At 41.0% G+C, this 20,652-nt stretch overlaps 1 protein-coding gene across 20 annotated transcripts in view; it reads right to left on the reverse strand.

The window, feature by feature from the left end:
- RBMS1 (RNA binding motif single stranded interacting protein 1) overlaps window positions 1-20,652 on the reverse strand; it is a 207,226-nt gene that overhangs the window by 20,078 nt on the left and 166,496 nt on the right. For all 20 annotated transcript variants that reach the window (XM_070580052.1, XM_070580042.1, XM_070580048.1 and 17 more), the window contains 3 exons: window positions 19,290-19,381; window positions 10,089-10,246; window positions 7,531-7,610 (listed from right to left, as the gene is read on the reverse strand). In XM_070580052.1, coding sequence (XP_070436153.1) covers window positions 7,531-7,610; window positions 10,089-10,246; window positions 19,290-19,381 — 330 coding nt within the window. The remainder of the gene's footprint in view (window positions 1-7,530; window positions 7,611-10,088; window positions 10,247-19,289; window positions 19,382-20,652) is intronic.

Below are 20,652 nucleotides of genomic sequence, written 5' to 3' on the forward strand. Positions count from 1 at the left end.
GGGTGATAATAATTGTCCAAAGGCAGCCCCATTAAGCCTGGCGTGGCCCTCGGGCATCTTCTGCTAAATTACTGGCACATTTCTAGTTGGGGTCCCTTGACACTTTTTACAAACTAGACTTCTTTCTCCTTAATGGAGAATGAGTTTGAGTTTTGCATCTGCAAGACAGCCCTCACCCACTGGCCACCCAGGACTGTTCCAACACTTTTGCTTTCATGGCAATGATTTCTCACAGAGTGCAGCCCTTGGAGAGGACATCTCAATATGATGTGCATTTAGACTCTGCTCTCTTGTACATGCTGGGTTGGGGGGACGTCAGCAGACCACAACTCCAAAGGTATGATCCCACTGTCCTAAAGGTACCATGAGCAGTGCATATGACTTCAAGTGTTTCTTTTGTCCTAGAGCTGCCAAAATGTTCTGTTTTTACAGAGTAACAATGCTTAAGACAAATATTCAGGGACCAAAATGGGCAATAAAAACCCTTGAAAGATTTCCAGCCTTTTTACTGGAGTCATAATTTTTCCTCTAAACGTTACCTTTTCTGCCTCCTGGCATAGGACAACGTCCTAATAATACCAACTCTACCCAGGGAGTAAGGAAATGTGGGGAAGAGCAGTTCTGAAGCCCTGCTGGGCACATAACCCAATCTGAAAAGTCAGGGTAACACAGAAAGCAGATGTACAACAAGCCGAGGTCTTTGAATGGAGTCAGCCAGCAGTCACATACGCACCTCGTTGGAGCTCCTCCATGACACAGACGAAGCTCTGGGCGATGTGGCAGAACGATGCCAGCACAGTGCTGAGAATCTAACACATATCCAGTGACTAGACACATTTCTTTTTTTTTTTTTTAATTCTCTGCCCTTAGCACACAGGGACTTATTCAGACTCTATTAATGTCATGGAGAGGTCCAGAAAGAGAGATGGGTGATCACATTGCCTCCTGCAGCATTAAACACGTGTGACCTTTATCATGGGGGGTGTGTGTGTCGCCCACAAAGGCAAAAACAGCGGGCGCAGGGCAAGCAGCTCCAGGAGAGTTCCAGCTCACATGCCATGTGCATTAGTCTTCTCAGAGACTGCACTTTCTTCCAGGAAGGTACTGCAGCAGCATTTTTTAGACAAATCCCTGAATCACGACCGCAAGTGACAGTGTTTTTGCCTCAGGCATGTCTCCTAATTTGGACATCAGTTCTACGTAACTAAAACTTCCCATCCCTTGTTTCTAACATTCACAATGTGGGAAACCACCACCATACTATTTCTCCATAATGGAATTTTTATCTAGCAAATATTAAGTAGATATTTTAAACCTCTATGGAATTCACCTAGATCATCTCACAAAGAAGTCATTGGTTCTTTTACCCTGGGTAGGGACCTTCCAAGCAAATCTGACTTACTGCAAACCAGCCAGCACTCAAAACCAATATAGATCCAAATAACAGACAATGCTTCAATATTTACGGGGAACAGTGAGAGACTGGGTAGGGAATGACACAAGGAAAGACCTTAAGAACAATTATTTTTTTCAACACAAACTCTGAAGAGTTTAAAGAAGAATTTGATATAAGAAAAGATAAAGTCTCTCTAAAATATGGTAACATCAGACACAAAAGCATGAGATTTTTAAAAAGCAATTTCAGAAAACAGACTGCATTAAAAATTGTGACGTGGACTTTTATACAACTATAAACATGTACTACATTATGTACCATATTCCAGCCCAGGTTGGAGTCTGTCTGGCGTGGGGGAACCCAGCCACATCACCCTGGTATGAAAAGAGTGTGTTGGCAGGAGGATGGGTGGCATTTGAGAAGCGTCACCTCACGTGCATAGCTGACTTCCTTCTGCTTTTCCAAATAGAGACTTTCTTAAGAGAGTCACAGTTAAGATGAGTTCACTGTCCAGTTTGTTAATTTTCAGAAACAGGCTTTTGGAAACTGTGTTTAACATGGGTTTCTTTTCTGTACTTGGCTCCAATGTCACAGGCAAATTGCCAGTCGTGCAAGAATCTGAGTACTCTGACAGAAACCATCCTGGATAATTCTGCCTATGCCAGCTAAACAACTTGCATCATTAAATAAACCATCCTCTGACTATATTTATGAAATGTTATGTCTGCCTAGCAATGAGCCTACATTATTTAAACATTAAAGTGGAGGCTCATTCAATTTACCCTTGCCTGACAATATTTTCGTTTTTCATCTGGTTCTGCTGAAAAGAATCATATGCACTCCACGGAGAAACCCATGCTATGGAGTAGTCATTCAAGCTATAGAAGGGAGAGAGCAGCATCTAATAAACAGACTGATAGTCAAAGATAATTCTCCTATTATGTGTACAAAAACAAGGGAAAAAATCCAGAGAAGTTGAAAACTGTTTCAAATTCTGTTGTGGGTTCTCCTATTTACTGGGGACTTGTTCTGGGCAAAAGTTGAGTTCACTGAACAGCATGCTTTCAAGTCCTGCACTGGACAGTTTAAGCTCCTGCCTAAAGAGAGGTGAACCACGCCTACGTGCAAAAGGGTATCCAAAAAGGCCCTCAAAATAGCCATGATTATTGGTAGGAACTCTACATGAAAAATGCTCTTGGAAACCACTTGGTAACTTCTGCTGGTCCAGGGCGATGCACAGGCTTTCTGCGCCTACCACAAGATTAAAAATAAAACACAGCCCCTGTCGCCAAAGATCATTAAATATTAGAAAATGGCATAAAATTAAGTTCTGATTCAGAACAAAGAGAAGAGTCTAACTGCATGGCTGCTCCTTCAACAGCGATGCTCTCAATGTAGAAGGAACCTGTCTGTTTTTTGTGCCCCATTTGACACTTGGCACAACTTGGAAGAAACTATTCTCTACTAGTTGCAAAGATGCAGAAAATCCTACAATCATTTACATGTGGTTTGGAAATCAAGGTCTTTTTGTTTCCTTGAATGGGTATGACCAATAGTCTTCAAACCCACTTCGAAAGAAATAGATGACACAACTATGAAGTCATTTGGCGAAAAAAGCAAACTGTCCAACCTCCATGTGTGACACCCTGGATTTCATTCAAGGAACTGGCAGATCTTATCTCAGACTGATACAGCATCAAAACAAACGTGTGCTGGGATGTTTTTCCTTCTCGAACTTTCCTTGTTGCACCCAACAATGAGCTGAGAGAGTAAAGAAGTCACAGGTTGGGGACAGCCCTGTGGTGCAGCGGTTAAGTGCACACATTCCGCTTCAGTGGCCCGGGGTTCGCTGGTTCGGATCCCGGGTGCAGACATGGCACCACTTGGCAAGCCATGCTGTGATAGGCATCCCACATATAAAGTAGAGGAAGATGGGCATGGATGTCAGCTCAGGGCGAGTCTTCCTCAGCAAAAAGAGGAGGATTGGCAGCAGATGTTAGCTCAGGGCTAATCTTCCTCAAAAAAATAAAAAAATAAAAGAAAAAGGTCACAGGTGGGTGGATGAGCAGCCCTTCAAATGGACTAATACTCCAGGGTCCTGACTAGGCAAAAGATGGCAGAGGGAAGCGAGGAGGACACCAGACGTCAGCTGTGCATGGGGCTAAATTCCCATGTATGAAATCTCTCCTTTGTCTTTACTTGGTTGGAGGGTAAAAACACTCCCTTTTCTTTTTCTTTCAACTCAAGTGTTGTTGATGGGAAAACAAAACTAACTTAAAAAACAAAGAAGCAGCTCTTTCACAAGGCTGAGTTCCTTGGAGTAGTGTACTTCCAGGTCTTACGTTTTAGGCTCCAATCTCGTGCCTGTAGGCAGTTCAAGTTCACATACAGCCATGCCAACCGTATGCTGTCAGGTTTTAGTATTACAAGATGAAGGGTAGTCTGTGGTATTGCACATACTTACAAATAGGTTCTCTATGAAGTGAGACTCAATTGATGCAGAAAATTAAAGTGTTGGGGCCGGCCCCGTGGCTGAGTGGTTAAGTTCGCGAGCTCTGCTTTGGTGGCCCGGGGTTTTGCCACTTCGGATCCTGGGCGCAGATATGGCACCGCTCATCAAGCCACACTGAGGCGGCATCCCACATGCCGCAACTAGAAGGACCCACAGCTAAAAATGCACAACTATGTACCAGGGGGCTTTGGGGAGAAAAAGGAAAAAATAAAATCTTTAAAAAAAAAAAGAAAGAAAGAAAATTAAAGTGAATCCCTAGTCATAATCATCAGCCACCCAGTTAAAGCTGGAACCTCGGAGCTATAGAAAAATAAATACTGAACACTAGTTACACATGCACAGCTAGCATATGGGGGAAAAACTGAAATGTCTTCTTGTTTGTGGTCAACCACTAGCATGCTGGCTTATAAACAGGTAGCACTGTCTTGGTGAACAGTGTAGTGAAATTCACATAAAATCAACAAACATTTACTCTTGCTTAGTACGGTTTGAGTACTGTGCTGGGCACGAAAACAGTACGATGAGAAAACAGTTCCTGCCTTCGAGGAGCTTACAGTTTAGTGGACTGACAAGTAAACACATTAAATGCTGTGACACAGATGGGTGTCCTCAGGGTGCTGTGCAAACTGAAGGTAACCCAACTGGATCAGAGGAGGCCCTTGCAGGGGGAGGCAAGCCTTGAACAGAGTCTTGCAAGGTAAGGAGGCCACCCAGGTTAAAGAGAACTGGAGAGATCCAAGAAACTGGAAACCATGTGAGAGAAAGCAGAGAGAAATGAAGCAGTGTGTGTGTGGAATACCATTTGTAGCTTAGCACTGGAGGAAGATAAAGAGTAAGGCAAGGAACAGAAGGAGACAGGACTGAAGAAGTGGGCAAGAGTCCTGTCACCTCCGGCCTTCAATGTCATTCTAGATCCTGGGTCTTCTCTTCTGGGGGAAGATGAATTTGTTAGCAGTAAAGTGACACAGAGGCCCACATTTTATCTAAATCTCTTTGGCTGCAGTCAGGGACAATATCTGAGAAAGGAAAGACTAGAGACAGGGCTGGCAATGAGGAGGCCACTATAATGGCCTAGGTGAGAGATAAGGGGTTAAACTAGGCCATGGTAGGAGGGCTGGAGGAGAGAGGAGAGATTCTAGAAATAACTGGGAAGAGAAATACAAGGACTTGAATGACTATGTGTGAGTGATGATGGATGGAGGGGGAGAGGGGAGCACAGGATGATTCAGTCCTAGGGTCCCAGCTTGGGTACCCTGGGTGGATACTGGTTATACTAACCAAGATAAGGAAAATAGGAAGAGGAGCAGGATTAGATGGGAAGGGGAACCAGTTGAGTTTTGGAGTAGATGAATGTAAGGTGACTGAGGCCAGGCAACCTGAAACTCAGGGGAAAAGCTGGGAAGAGAGAGAAATGTTTGAGAGCTGTCTGAATTAAGTAATAGTTGAAATATTGAGAGTGAATGAAATCAATCATGAGCCAAAAATGGAATTCAGGGAAACAATAATAATTAAAGAGCAGATAGAAGAAACAAGCCCACAAAAAAGGAATTAATACAAGATGGGAAGAAAATAGAGAAAGAGGTGAAACAGAGACGAGGACACATTTCAAGCCTGAGTGAGAGACAAGCAATGCCACATACAGCAGGCAGACAGAGCATAAAAAAGACAGGAAAGTCTCCAAATTTGATAATCAGAAGGTAAGTGTTAAGGGTTGAATTGTATCTCTCACACACACACACAGTGACCCTATTTAGAGACAGGGTCTTTAAAGTTAAAATGAAGTCATTAGGGTGGGCCCTAATACAAGGACTGGTGTCCTTATAAAAAGGGGACATTTGGACAGAGAGAGAAACACACAGAGGAAAGATAATGTGAAGTTACAGGGAGAAGACAGCCATCTAAAAGCCAAGAAGGGGGACCTAGAACAGATTCTCCATCACAGCCCTCAGACGGAGCCAATCCTGCTGACATCTTAATCTTGGACTTCTAGCCTTCAGAACGATGACACGACACATTCTATTGCTGAAGCCACCTAGTTTGTGGTGTTTTGTCACAGCGGCCCTAGCAGACTCATACAGTGAATTCACCACGAGGACTTTCAGTCGCACCCTAGCAGAAGAAGTCAGATTAGAGAGAGCCAACGTGTGAATGGGCACTGAGGAAGTGGAGACTATACTTTTAAAAGATTTACGTGAGGAGCTAAAGAGTGCTTAATTTAATTTAGTGTCAAGATCACAGAGACCTGAATAATCTCAAACACAAATGGATAGATTTTTTTACAAAATTATATATTACAATTTATTGGCATAATGTTGTTCATAGTTTTGTTCACATATTCTGTGATTTTAAGAATGTCTATTGTAGTTACGTTCACAATTTTTGTTCCTAGTGTTGTTTATGCATTTTCTCCCATTTCTCTATCAATTAATCTTGCCAGAGATCTGTTATTAGTTGAAAATAAAGGTTTTTGGTTTTGTTGAAAAAAAAATAAAAGCAAAAGACATTGAAATTATAGGAGAGGGAGGGAATAAGTGGCAGAGCAAGGTTCCAGTGGGGTGGGATCAAGAGCCTGGCTTTGAACCCCTTGTCCTGGAGACTTCTGGGAAGGAGAGAAGCAAGAATGGGTGTGGGTGTAGGTCTCCTTGCTGGAAGGAAGCAGGAAGTTGACGATGGCGTGTTCATTTGGTGATCTCAATTTTATTCATCAAGTAGGAAGTGAAGTCATCTGCTTAGAGTCGGGAGTCAGGGGTGAGGGAGGGGACTGAGCAGGATGGTGAAAACTGACAAGAATTACGCTAGGGAAGGGTGAGAAAGCTGAGTGAGGATCAGTGATACTGAGGGTCTGGTCAAGCTGGAGACAGCCTTTACCTGCCTGGATGTAACAGGAGCAGTGAGGGTGGACGGCTGTAGGATTAATCCAGGTTCAGGGTTCTGCTAGGCAGGTGTGACCAAAGGATAGAGTACAAGGAAACTGAGTATGCTGCTAAATAAATGGTTTTAGTGGGAAAAATGGAGACCAGATTTGGTAGGGAAGGACCAATGAAGAGTAAAAATGGAAGGATCCCTTTGTATTTCACATCAGGTTTTGTAGGAGTTAGAGCGAGTGTGAGGGTGGAACGAGAAGCTCCTGAAGAGCAGTGTTCTTGGTCTTGACAACACAAGGCAGAACAACGGGAGGAAGTGGACAGAAAGGCCGTAGGAGGTGAGGCCCAGGCATTTTAAGGAGGGAGGGGTAGCACTTGTTGAAATCTTCCAGAACAAAGGCAGGAGCTGTGGTGGAAAGTACCACAGTCCCCAACGGATGTGACTGAAGGACAGAAGATTTATTGAGGATGGTGATAAGGTGGCTTAGAGGATGGCTTAAGCATCCAAGTAGAGGTTTCTGAACGCTTTACAAGTCAGACAGCTCTGCACCATGGGTCTGCTTCCACTCATATTTAAACACCCAATGTTTGGGGAGAGGTGAGTTTTTGAGTCTTTAAGTCTTATTTGGAGATGCAAAGAAAAAATTTTAAAGAGCTAACTGAAGGGTTTTTATTCTTGACCTAAGAATCATCAAGTGCTAAAATTATATTCACCATATATAAAAGACTACTGATAAAATTTTAGACAAACAACATACCAGAAACTCCAGGTGGTGTCTTAATGAATTTTCCATTAAAATGACCAATAACAGCTTCACACTTTTCTGTTGATTCCATCCTATTTATATAAAAACAGAAGACAAATATTTAGAGATGTCTGAGTTTTCATCTTATTCTGTGCAATGTGAACACATTCTTATAGGCTTACTGGATACAAATGAAATCTATCAAAAATGTGAATAAGGAAAAGTAGGTTTATCCTATCTTTTATCTTATTGTTGTTTGTGTACTTCTTTGGTAAAATGAAAATTGATAACCACAGAGTACATTCTGAATCAAAAAAGAAATAGATTATATTGAAGTGTTCACTATTGAGCATATCAAATGTACAATTTTTTTTCTACTTGTTGGAAAATGGACAGTCAATAAGCAATAGCTTTGTTAGTCATGGTATTGAATTAAAAACAAAAATACCAGTTTAAAATACTCAGGATTTACTGCTGGTAGACTATTGGTCAATGAAAGACGGTCTTTCCTTTCACATATTCACAAAATGACAGGGTCAAAAGTCATGATAAGAACTAGTGCGAATCAGAGTGTGCCTTATATGTGTTTCACGTTTAAAATTGAATTAGTGAAGTTAACTATTTACCTTCTTTGTCATCTTGGCTTTGGAGGAGTAATTAAAGGAAAAAGCCTAACTCTACAGCTCATTCTACATCTGCAGGTGGCTAAAAACATTTGAGAAACATTTCAGGGGAATTAAATTATTTTGACTTCTTTTTCTTTTTTTTTTTTACAATTTTTTTTTTTTTTTTTGAGAAAGATTAGCCCTGAGCTAACATCTGCCGCCAATCCTCCTCTTTTTTTTTCTGAGGAAGACTGGCCCTGAGCTAACATCCGTGCCCATCTTCCTCTACTTTATGTGGACGCCTGCCACAGCATGGCTTCACAAGTGGTGCGTAGGTCTGAACCTGGGATCTGAATTGGTGAATCCCAGGCCGCCAAAGCAGAAATGTGTGAACTTAACGGTGGCACCACCGGGCCGACCCCAACTTCTTTTTCTTTAATGGAAGAAATATTCCATAATCCAATCAAATGTGCTACACTCCTGGACTACCCAGAGACTTACATCTTGGTTTCAACGGGTAGTGCTAGTGTTAAAAAGCAACTGAATTTAACTGGGTTCTGACTTTGGACGTAGAACTGAAACTACTTGATCTGCTTTCAGAAGAACACCCACAGAGGTGACAATTTTTAGGTGACCATCTTTTCATTGTTTCATCTGGATCCTTTGTTTTTTGGAGGAAGATTAGCCCTGAGCTAACATCTGTCACAAATCCTCCTCTTTCTGCTGAGGAAGAGTGACCCTGAGCTAACATCTGTGCCCATCTTCCCCCACTTTGTATATGGGATGCCTGCCACAGCATGGCTTGATGAGCAGTGCATGGGTTCACACCCAGGATCCAAACTGGCGGACCCTGGGCCACCAAAGTGTGCAGAACGTGAACTTAACCGCTATGCCACCAGGCGAGCCCCTCATCTTGATCCTTTCAACTAATGAAGTATACTCTGGAGACGCTAGCCTTGGTGACTTTCTACCTGTAGAATATTTTAGTTAATTATAAAATTATCTTGCTAACAGAAAGAACAAAGAAGTAAAAGCCAGAAGAATGAGTACCAGACCTTGCTTCATTAGTTGGCAGTCTGGTGACAGTGGAAAAGTCCCATCTTTGCCTCAATTTTCTTATATGTAAATAGTGAACAAAGCTTGCTTTGTTATCTCATAGGTCTGTGTTTGATGTGATTGTCATCAAATAGGATAATGTAAAAAGGTCAGCAATTTTTCCTTCAAAATCAAAGTCAATACTTTACATATCTGTTACTGCACAGTATTAATAGGTTCTTAAATAATGTAAAATCAGTTTTGTGCATGGGTTTTTGGATTAGAAATATGTCAAAAATCAAAGCTCCTTCTGTGTAAGATTTTTCCTTTAGAAACCAAATTACTCATTACACTGGAGTATCCTTTCTGGGGAGAAAGGGATAAAAATAAGACGGAAGGAGTGAGGGCACTTCCGATATCTGTAACTTTTGACTTCTTAAAAAAAGAATCTGAAACAAAATTATAAAATGCTACAATCAGTATAGCAACTGGTGGTTAGATGGGCGTCTTCCTTTCCGGATGTTTGAAATAATCTCATTCATTGACTTTATCAATGATGATTCAAACTCCCATCTAATGCCAAAAAAAATACCAATCTATTTAGGAACCTGAGATCTTTATTTTTAAGAAGTTATAGGCATCCTGATCTAATTAATCAAAATATTAGGGACACACACTTTCAGAACTATCGCTCATCTGATATTTCCTTGCCCTGAGTCACCAAATATTTAGTGTCCTCAGGTTCAAGAATCCTAATGAACTTCTAAAAGATTTGGAAAAATGCAAACCAGTATTTACACATTTAAATTCGTGGTGTAACTGACTCCCATAACCCTGCTTAAATTCTCTCTTCTTGCTCAATTTTTATTTTCCAGGAAACTGAGCAGAGCTGTTGTTGTTGACATAGTAAAGACAGTGCAGCATGCTTACCTAGCAAAGCCGACACCACGACTTGTACCACTGGAATCACGTAGTATCCTCGTAGAAATAACTTGTCCAAATGGTTTGAGCATATTTTCAAGTTCTTGCTCATCCATGGACAACGGCAAATTAGAAATATACAGGTTGGTAGGATCTTGTTCCTGTTGCTAAAACAGAACAGAGAATTGTTCACTAATTCCCCATAGAAGATGAGATATTTGTGTCAACACATCTACTTTTACTTAGCCACTGTCTTTGCTCAGGTCCTTTCAGTAATCCCTAGCAAGATCATGGGAACTACAGAACGCCCAAGTCACCCTGGACACTTGAAAAGAGTGTCTGAAGCCTGGACAATCTGTGCAGGTCAGACTTGTCCCACTGAGCCATTCTTAGCAGATTTGGAAGTGGAACTGCTGGCAGGCACTGCTGAGTTGAAGAGGATGCCTTCATGGAACCACAACTCTCAGCTGTTTACAGCGTTCCCAAAAATAACCCTCTCCTCCACAGTCCATCTCAGGCACAATATTGCGCAGAAGGCTATTACTGCTGATAACTCAATCCAGAAAAACACAACAGATTCCAGGCCAACCCATCTAAAGTCCAGGGGAGCTTTGCCCAAATTCCCCTCCTCTGCTCCATGGCAGGGTCCTGACTATTTCTGACTTGGGATCACCAATAGGAAAAGGAGAGCTCCTAAATTAACAAAAACAAGAACACTCAAAGCCATATAAAATGATAAACTCAAGGCAGAGAAAATTTTAGAATCTGGGTAAAGCTGAACTCTAGATGGGGGAGGGAGTTTTGCTAAATTCTTGCTACTCAAACAGCGATCCAGGGGCCAGCAGTGATGGAACTACCTGAAAGCCAATTAGGAATGCAGAAGCCCAGGCCCCATGCAAGACCTACAGTACTAGAAGCTGTGTTTTACCAAGATTTCCAGGTGATTCATATGCATATGAAAGTTCGAGAAGCAATAATCAGATCATTTGTTACTCATCTTTCCTTTGCCGAGACAGAATCAGCTGACACCAAAGATATGCAACTGCATTTTCTGAGAACCAGTAACTGCTATATATATTTATTAAGAGTATGGTGTTAAATCATCAGGGAAAAAGCTTATATGACAAATGGAATATTTTCTGACCAAGTCAAAATTCACCTCTGCAATTGTGAGATTAGGATGGTCAATTAATTTTACAGCAGGCTTTCCTTTGATGTTATTAACCAATTGGATCTTTACATATTGAATTATGCAAGCTTCTAAGTTTTCTTTAATAAGCACTATTAGTAAAGTCATTAACTGATGTTTTAGCCTTAGGCAGCAGGAGAGGATACTCATTATATTTTAGATTTTCAAAATGCACAGTACTTTTTAAAAATATATGTGAAGCATACACATGTTCGAATTGTACAAAGTCTCTACTTCCAAGTGTGTCCAGGCATTAATTAAACCTGAAATGAAACCTGCCCTTTCATAAAATCTCCAAGTAAAAGTGAACACTGATCTTTTGTGCTATACTTATGGGCAAGATTTAAACTAACAATCTGGTATCCGAGGGAATGGCAACTACCCTAGTATTCCCAAGAATTAAAGTTATCAAAGACTGAGAAATTCTGGGCAAAAAGCACCATCGCTATGGCTTCCTGGTTCCGACAGAAGGCGGCAGCATGTCACCAGGCCAGTCCCAAAGGTATGGAGCAGAGGCTCCCAGCCTGGGTGACTCAAATTCTCGGGGGTGTGTCGGTGTGGGTGGGTCCACGGAAAAAATTAAAAATTTTCAAATGCTCAACAGCAAGCCAAACACTTAACTTCATTAACCCTTCATAGGCTAAACAAAATGGCAACTACCTTTCCTTCTAGCTGAAATTGATGAATTCAGCACGGTACCGCTGATTATCTTACGCTGAGCAAAACCTCCTAGTGACAATCACATGAAGTGTATCTTTAATGTATAAAAAGTGGAAGGCAATTTAATAAATCCTAAGGCACTAAAATAATAGACAGAATGTTTCAAAATATAGGGAAAGGCAAAATGGTCTTAGGTATTAAAATTTTCATATTCTTCCGAGGTGGGATGAGAGGTAAAATCTTATCTCCTTATTTCCACTTCACTTACTACCTCTGCCCAGTTAACTGCACAGCTCCTTGACCAGCCCTCTGAAGTCAGCTCTAAGTCCCAAGTGCCGGAAGCTTTCCTGGGGTGCGAAAGACTGTATTTATTCCTGTGGAAGTCTGCTCCTAATCGGCTAATGCATGTGGGGTCCTTTCTCTCTGAAGGTGGGTACTGAGGAGCCCTGAAGCCTCATACAGCCAAAGGACATTTACAGTCCATCTCATACGGCCCAGACTCTCCTTACAAAACAACCATGACTCTAGTCCTATCTTCTAGCTGCCAACAGTTAAGTAGGGGAGATAGAAACACCTGTAATGAGTGCTACAATAGAGATGTGTACAAATCACATGAGAGGACAGAGAGGCGCTTATCTTAGGAAGATTAGGGAAGACTTTTCAGACAACATGACATTGAGACTTGAGAAACAAGCACAAGTCACAAGGCTGAACCCAGACTATGAAATGCTAACTAAGAAGTTTGATTTTACTTTGTCAGTCACTGCTGCTTAAACTTTTCCACTTAAGCAATGCTAACAGCAAAGAAAAGGACTATGTATCCTGAAGAGTCTGTAGGCAGAGGCCCAAAAAGTAGCTTGCCAGAGCTGCAAAATTTCCTTAAAGTCTTGTGCTTTACCTTAAAAAAAAAAAAGTCACATTAATTTTGCAATCTACTTTCTAAATATTGGAGTTTGCTTTAACACACAAACAGTATTCGTGACCTAAGACTTTCAAGTAATACTGATCCTCCAGGGAGGTAAGCCACATTTATCCTGTGATTTCATGTACTCTGGTGGATGAGGGGCGAGGAGCAGTCAGAAAGCTACGCCTGGAAAAATGGGCAGCTTTTGGAGGCATGGAAACAAGAGAGTGATATGATCAAATCTATCTTATTAGATGTCTGAATCATGCTTTGTCAGATTCAGAATAAAGCTGGGAACCCCCTAATTAAAAAGCATTTTTTTGCTCCTTGGACAAAGATATGGCATAAAAAAAAGATGTACATAAGAAACACACAAATATTGTGGGCTTTCTTTTGAAGTTCTTTTTAAGTTATAAAAATCTAAATGACTAATATTTAAGAACGTTCATAGGAGAATTTGTCATGTGAAGTATTTTTAAAAGGGTTGACAAGGTAGGTACTAAGCACTTTCTAAATCTTTTAGTTGCTTATGTTATTAAAATATCAATAAAAATATTTTATTCTTTGAAGTCTTGATTCTTGAAAGTTCACCAATGAAGAAAAATACAGTAAGTGCTAAAGTCAGAATCCAGAAAGAAATTGAGCCCTTGACCCATTCTTTGATAAACAGATGGAGCAGACTAACTACAAGTAAACATTTCCTACGATTTTAAGGCATTTGTTTTCAATAGCAACAACTCAGTTAATTAGGTTTCTTCATTGGGTATGACCCTGAGAACTAACGTTATTTATCTTTCTTTTCAAATAGTCAGCTTATCCTAATGCAAACACTGACCACAAAGCTGCAATAATTAAAAAAAAACCCAAAAACCAAGTACAAGAAGAAACTCCAAGCTGGCAGTACTGGCCACAAAAATATCTAATCCCCACAGTGTCCATGCATTCTAATTACCATACATTCATAGTGAATGGTATATATAATACTTGTAGTAAGTGGGGTGGTTCCTGAATGAGGGTAATTTAGTTTCTTTAAAATCAGTGACAACCATAACTCTGTTTTATTACATACAATGCTATGTCTAAAAAAACAATTATTCTGTAAATTATGGGTGGCCAAACATAAAAATGGGGCCAACGGGCCTCTTTTTGTCCCTAGGCATGGAGAGAGATCAATGGCTTCTCTAACAAGTAGAAAACTAGATCCTACATTGGCCGTGAGAGGGATAAATGGCTACTAATGTTCACTTGAGTAGAAAAGCAGGGCTCGGAGGTCCCGCCTAGTGTAAAGCACTCAGTCGTCATCTGAAAGAAATTAACAAAAACCTCCCTGTGCATGTGGAATGGTTCCTAAAATGCAAGAAAGGGACTTGGCAGGAAGACCAGACATCTGTTTTCTCTTGTACTGAATAGGTTCACCAACCAGCAGATAGCTGCTTACGGGCATGCGAATGCAAACTGCTTGAAGCACGGTAGACCTCTGTGTGGAAGGGGGATTAAATTCTTGCTCTACTGACTGCCTGTTTACTGTCAAAAACGTGCAAGCTGACTACCAGGCAAACAACATATGATGACTGCTGACCCCCAGCAGGCCTTAAGCGGTACTGCTGAAAGGCCCACAGAAGTCACTCTATTACAGATATCACCAAGGTTGATCTGAGTTTTATGTCTTTTCAGCTCGTTAACTGAGTTTTTCTCTTCTTTCCATAGATTCTGGTTCTTTTATTTTAAAAATGCACACATCTGAAATGAATGCCAAGTTTAACATAAACAGAAATGGCCTTGAGCCTTTGGGAAAATCTTTTGAAAAGTTTCATCTGAGTACTCTATGGACAGAGCTCAATAAACATAATTTTCAAATGTCTCGTTCTTAATTCTCAATATCCGTCCAATCTGGGAAGAAAGTCTTTCTCTTGCATAACTGGCTTCTTTCATCACCAACAAAACAAACATTTCATATCTACTATATGCCAGGTACCCAGCAAGGCAGTGAAAATTAAAACAGGAATAAGAAACAGTCATTGCTGCCTAATGCTCTCCACTCGCAGTTCTGCAATTCAGTTTTTAGTATCTGTGGAGTCCCTTTTCCACTCAGGTAGCCAACATGTCAAACAGTATTATATTCTCCCCTACCCCTGGACGCCCCTACTAGAATGCCCCTTCGTTTTTTCTGATTGCATAAGAAAGCAAGGCTTTAATACGCGGCAATGTGAATTTTTTTTTTTAAGATTTTTTTTTTATGTTTTCCTTTTTCTCCCCAAAGCCCCCCAGTACATTGTTGCATATTCTTAGTTGTGGGTCCTTCCAGTTGTGGCATGTGGGATGCCGCCTCAGCGTGGCTGGATGAGCGGCACCATGTCCGTGCCCAGGATCCGAACCGACGAAACACTGGGCCACCTGCAGCGGAGCAAGTGGACTTAACCACTCGGCCACGGGGCTGGCCCCAGCAATGTGAATTTTTAAAAGCTTGTAGTACCCTGATTAATTCACTAGAGGAAAGTGGACTGTGACAGGTCCCTCATCATTCGAACAGAGAAGCCAGATATAAACTTCTCTTAAAAATTGTCTTCACATGGGGCCAGCCTGGTGGCACAGCGGTTAAGTTTGCTCGTTCCACTTCAGTGGCCCAGGGTTCGCTGCTTTGGATCCTGGATGCGGACACGGCACTGCTCAGCAAGCCATGCTGTGGTAGGCGTCCCACATATAAAGTAGAGGAAGATGGGCACAGATGTTAGCTCAGGGCCAGTCTTCCTCAGCAAAAAAAGGAGGATTGGCAGCAGATGTTAGCTTGGGGCTAATTTTCCTCAAAAAAAAAAAAAAAAAAAAAAAACTTGCCTCCACAAAAGGTGCATGCCAGGTGCTCCTTTATCTAGATAGCGGTAAAGGGGCTAAGTCAACTCCAGCTACTCAAATCCATGGTTATGGTATGGAACAATGGATGCTCTAGTATTTAAAATACCTTTTGTACCTTTAATAATATAACAAAAAAGAAATCAGGTCCAGGAAACTCAGTCACTCTACAGAGACGTGAAGAAATTCATAAAGTGCAGAATGTTGGCACACTGCCAGCATCTCTGAACCTGCGTACTGTTCCTCCCCTACAGATGATGTGGGAAGGGATCATTTTTCCTAGCCAATTTACAGGACCAAGCCTCCTAAGGAGGTCTTTGAACAGTGCTCATTATCAACCCATGGGAAAGCTAGCATTCAAAGCACACTATTGACATGACATGTAGTGCCAATCTATACCCAGGCCAGTTTCAACTAAACGTACTGTAAAGACTTCTTCAAAACAGTGTAGGGGCCGGCCCCGGGGCTGAGTGGTTAAGTTTGCGCGCTCCGCTTCTGTGGCCCAGGGTTTCGCTGGTTTGGATCCTGGGTGCGGACATGGCACCGCTCGTCAGGCCAGGTTGAGGTGGCATCCCATAAGCCACAACTAGAAGGACCCACAACTAAAATACACAACTATGTACTAGGGGGGTTTGGGGAGAAAAAGCAATTTAAAAAATAAACTGTATATTTAATATACTATGCAGCTTAATATCATCAGCACTGAAAAGATGCCTAGGTAAGTGTTCACGGGGCTGCTCTAAATAAGGACTCTGCATTTGTAGTAGGTTGTTAAAACAGGCCTCTTTCTAACTTTGTTTCAGTAGAAGCCACAAAACAATGGGTATCAGGCACTCGCACATTCCAGAATGAAAAACCAGACCACCTAAAGAGAGTCTGCAGAGGAGCTGGCTGAGAGCTGGTTTGGGATGCTCAGCTGACCACCCACCCACCTCCTGCCTGCCTATGAGAGCCTGGAGAGGCTGAGAATCAACATAAGGAGAGAAACGCCGATGTGTTCTGAGTCTCCCCATGTGGGCTGCTTCACTATCACCACCAGGCAAGTAAGAGGGGCTTCAACAGATCACTCAGGAGGCCTGATCTGTGTCCCATGGAGCTTGGTGGATATAACAGATCAACATCCAACTTAAGCCTGAGGAATCTAAAAGGTAAAAAAGCCTGGCTGAAGGAGCCTAAAGTTGGTTGGGAAGTAACAACTCTTCCACAGACAGTTGGCAAACATACCTTAGATGTGGGCCACACAATGCAGAGCGGGCCCAGGGACGTGCTAATTCTCCCAAGAAAGCTGCCTTGAAGGGCAAGGAGGCCCCAGCAGAAAGGGGCTGAAGACAGACCCTTAGATTATCAGGAGCTGAGGCTAATGGCCTGAGAATAGGTATTCTCTAGCTTCAAGGAACCAGGAAAGATCAACTGGGAGGGGAGGGGAGTGGTGTAAGAGATCTCTGAAAAATTCCCAAAGCATTCCAAGAGGGAAAGCGTCAGCTCTCTGTCTGGCCAGAGAAATCAACACCAGATTACATCATTGTCAGGTCAAGAAGCTTTCCCATCCTTACCACTACTCCAACCCCGGAGGGGTTAGAAACCACGGCTAGCCAGATGATGGAAGAGTGGGAAAAACACAAGTTCAGAAACAGGAAAGAAACTAACCATGCTCCCATCCCACTACGGGCTTACTACTTAGAACAGACGTGAGCTGGGGGAAGGGAGACGCTTTAACATTAAAGGATACTCAAAATTTCATCAAATAAACAGGACTGGACATTTAGATTACAGGTATCACACACCTAACATCAGTAATGTGTTCTTGAAAATCAGAATTCAGCATCAAAATGTTAACCAGGAGTTTATTTCCTATTATTTCAAATAAAAAAAATTATAATGTATTACACATTAATCACAACCCCAAATTTCCTAAAATGTAACTAAATATATTTGTTACATATCTGTAGGTGTGTATATGTGTGTGTATACGCACACATAATAGATGGTTATCTTGGGATGTAAACTTTTAAAACATTGCTTCCTGATCACCAAATAATTATTTGTTATTGTTAACAGACAACTGCTTTGTAAGCCGTGATTTCTTTCAGCACCAGCAACATCCAAGACACACTCCCTTTTGCTGACTCTCAGCAGAGTTTCTGAAACCTTTACACATGATTCTGACATTTTACAAATTGTATTTGGAATGTAACTTGAGATTTTCCCCATACAACATCTTCTTTAAAATACACCGAGGTTTGTTTAAATATATAGAGAAACAGCTGAAAATGTATTGAAAGATAATTATGTTCCATGAAGTTTGGATATGAAAAATCAAGAGGTATTCATTCGACAGAAAAAAATTAACCAGAAATTGAAGGGACTTTTTAAAATAATGAGAGTGGCCAGGAAAGTCATGGGAACTGCCCTGGATTTTATCCAAGAGAGGAGGAAGCAGGAGCTTCATGGAGCAGAAGAAATGGACAGAGCAGAGGAAAAAATAGAGCTGATTTCTGATTGTGCCTTAAAAGTCCTGCTTACAAAATGTATGGCTACCCATTGTTGACAGAGGCAGATTAAACATTCTGCAAATCATTATACAACACAGGTACTGCATATTCACAATTACACTTATTTAAAACTTCATAATCATTGTCTTTCAACAACGCCACAGGGAACTTGCTCAATATTATGAGCAAATAATCTGAAAATCATGGTGCTTAATATTTACAGTTCCTGTTTATTTTACCTTCTTACTCTGGAGTTCAAGAAAAGCTAAAATTAGTCCAACTCAATCCACAGCTTTAAAAATATTAGAAGTCCAGAACTACTTTCGAAAGGTGATCCCTTTCATTTATTCCTGAAATCTTTAAGTTGATTCTTTTAGTCGAGATAAATCTCGATCCTGGTAGCTGCATATATGCCCTTCAGTAGCCTTAAGGTCTTAGCACGTAACTTATCTCTTTACCAGAGTCCTTTAACTTCCATAAATTTCTTTCCTTATGGAAATAGGAATGCTCCTCAGGGAAAGATCATGTGCTTCTATTCAGAAGCAGCAGAAGACAGCACAAAATTACTTCTCTCTGTACTTCAAGAAGCCAGATAATATAAAATTATTGATCTCTCTAAAAGAATACACAAAATATCAAACTGCCAAGTTTCAGGCTTGAAAATATTTTCCACAGCAATTCAAGGACCACAAATGGAAAAAAATATACACATAATTATGTGACTATCTTAAGTGCACCATAGGTACTAGGTATGATATCACCCAAGTTTACATTTGGGCCATAAAGACCGTGGCATAAATATCACTTCAACAACAGTCCTCATCTGGAATCTAAAAGTTCATCAGAAACAAGTCTTGAATAAAGCCACTGCAGAACTACCAGAGTAATTTATATCCCATACATAACCGATTTCTAAAAATGTTTGACTTATACAGATTCAAAATAGCATCTGTAGCTCACAGTGCATTAAAACTACTCTTTGAGGATCTGGAGGCATGGGACAAGTGTCCAGAAGTAACAATGGTTAGCTGGGATGGGGGGGAGAATGGAGAAGCAATGTGTCAGGCTTCAGCACCAAAGCCAGAGACGAGAGAAGTGATTATTGGCTCTTAACTCACCTTTGCCATTTGAGCTTGAACTCCATTAGCCTTCAGGGCAGACACAGCTTTCTGAGCTGCTGCAGGACTGTCAAAGTCGACAAAACCATAACCTGAAATGGAAAACACACTTAGTTTTAAGCCATTATTTTATCATTATGTAAAGAGTGAAAGACTGACTCCATTTGGTTTCTGATGCAGGCAACACAAATGAAAACCCTAGACTGGCCTTGTGGCCTAGTGGTTAAGTTCGGCACACTTGCTTTGGAAGCCTGGGTTCAGTTGCTGGACGTAGACCTACACCACTCATTGGCAGTCATGCTGTGGAGGTGACCCACATACAAAAAAATAGAGGAAGACTGGCACAGATGTCAGCTCAGGGTGAATCTTCCTTAAGCAAAAAGAGGAGGATTGGCAACAGATGTTAGCTCAGAGCGAATCTTCCTCAGCAAAAAAAAAAAAAAGAAAGAAAGAAAGAAAGAAAAGAAACTAAATGAAAACTCTGACATCCTGACAGGTCTCAAGCTTCAACAGTGGCAATGCAGCATCCTCCTCCTCAGGTTGTCCTTCCTTGTTGTCTATCAGAGGCTAGACAAGTTTCCCTTGAAAGTAAAAGAAAAAAGAGAACCAGCCTTTCCCTTTGCAGATCTTTTTCTTGGGTATCCTGTACTTACTAATAAAAAAGACATCTAAGTTACCAACCAAGGTTAAAAAAAGGGAGAGGGGATCAATTTCAAAGAAAGTGCATTTTTAATGATTTGGTAAGAAAACTGGAGCCATCCTACAGAACTTACAAAATGACAAAGATAAAGATTATGTTTATTCTGTAGACTAAACTTTATTTTTCAAATAACTTATTAAATACAACCATTAGATATCCAAAATATAAAATAATCTGAATTGTAGTAATTGATTAAAAATATCATTACTTATTTACCTAAAATACAGCTTATGACCTCCTCTCAAAATAAAGGGGGGAAAATGTCTCCAAATACCCAAAATAGCTATTTCAGCAGTTCATGCCCTAAAGTCTTAAAAACAAGACATAACAAAATAAGCAAACAAACAAATAACCCCCTAAGAGAGGCCCTGCTTCAAAGCTTATTTATCCATAGCTTTACAAATATTTTTAACAACTTGGTCAGCTATTTTTCCCGGCCACAACAAATGAAAAGCAGGAAATTAGGGAAAAAAGGGGTTGCATTGAGGGTAGGGCTGCTACAAAGTAAGCATATGGATGGTATCTAGCAGTGAAAACTAAAAACAAGCAATAAAACAGGAAAACTATACAAAGGACAGCATAAGAGCAACAGCCCCATGAACCTCAACTGATCCTGTGAGCACCATTGTATTAAACACGCAATCACTGAGTTTTCACTGTGAT

Source organism: Equus przewalskii, chromosome 17 (genome assembly GCF_037783145.1).
Source record: "Equus przewalskii isolate Varuska chromosome 17, EquPr2, whole genome shotgun sequence".
NCBI lineage: Eukaryota > Metazoa > Chordata > Mammalia > Perissodactyla > Equidae > Equus > Equus przewalskii.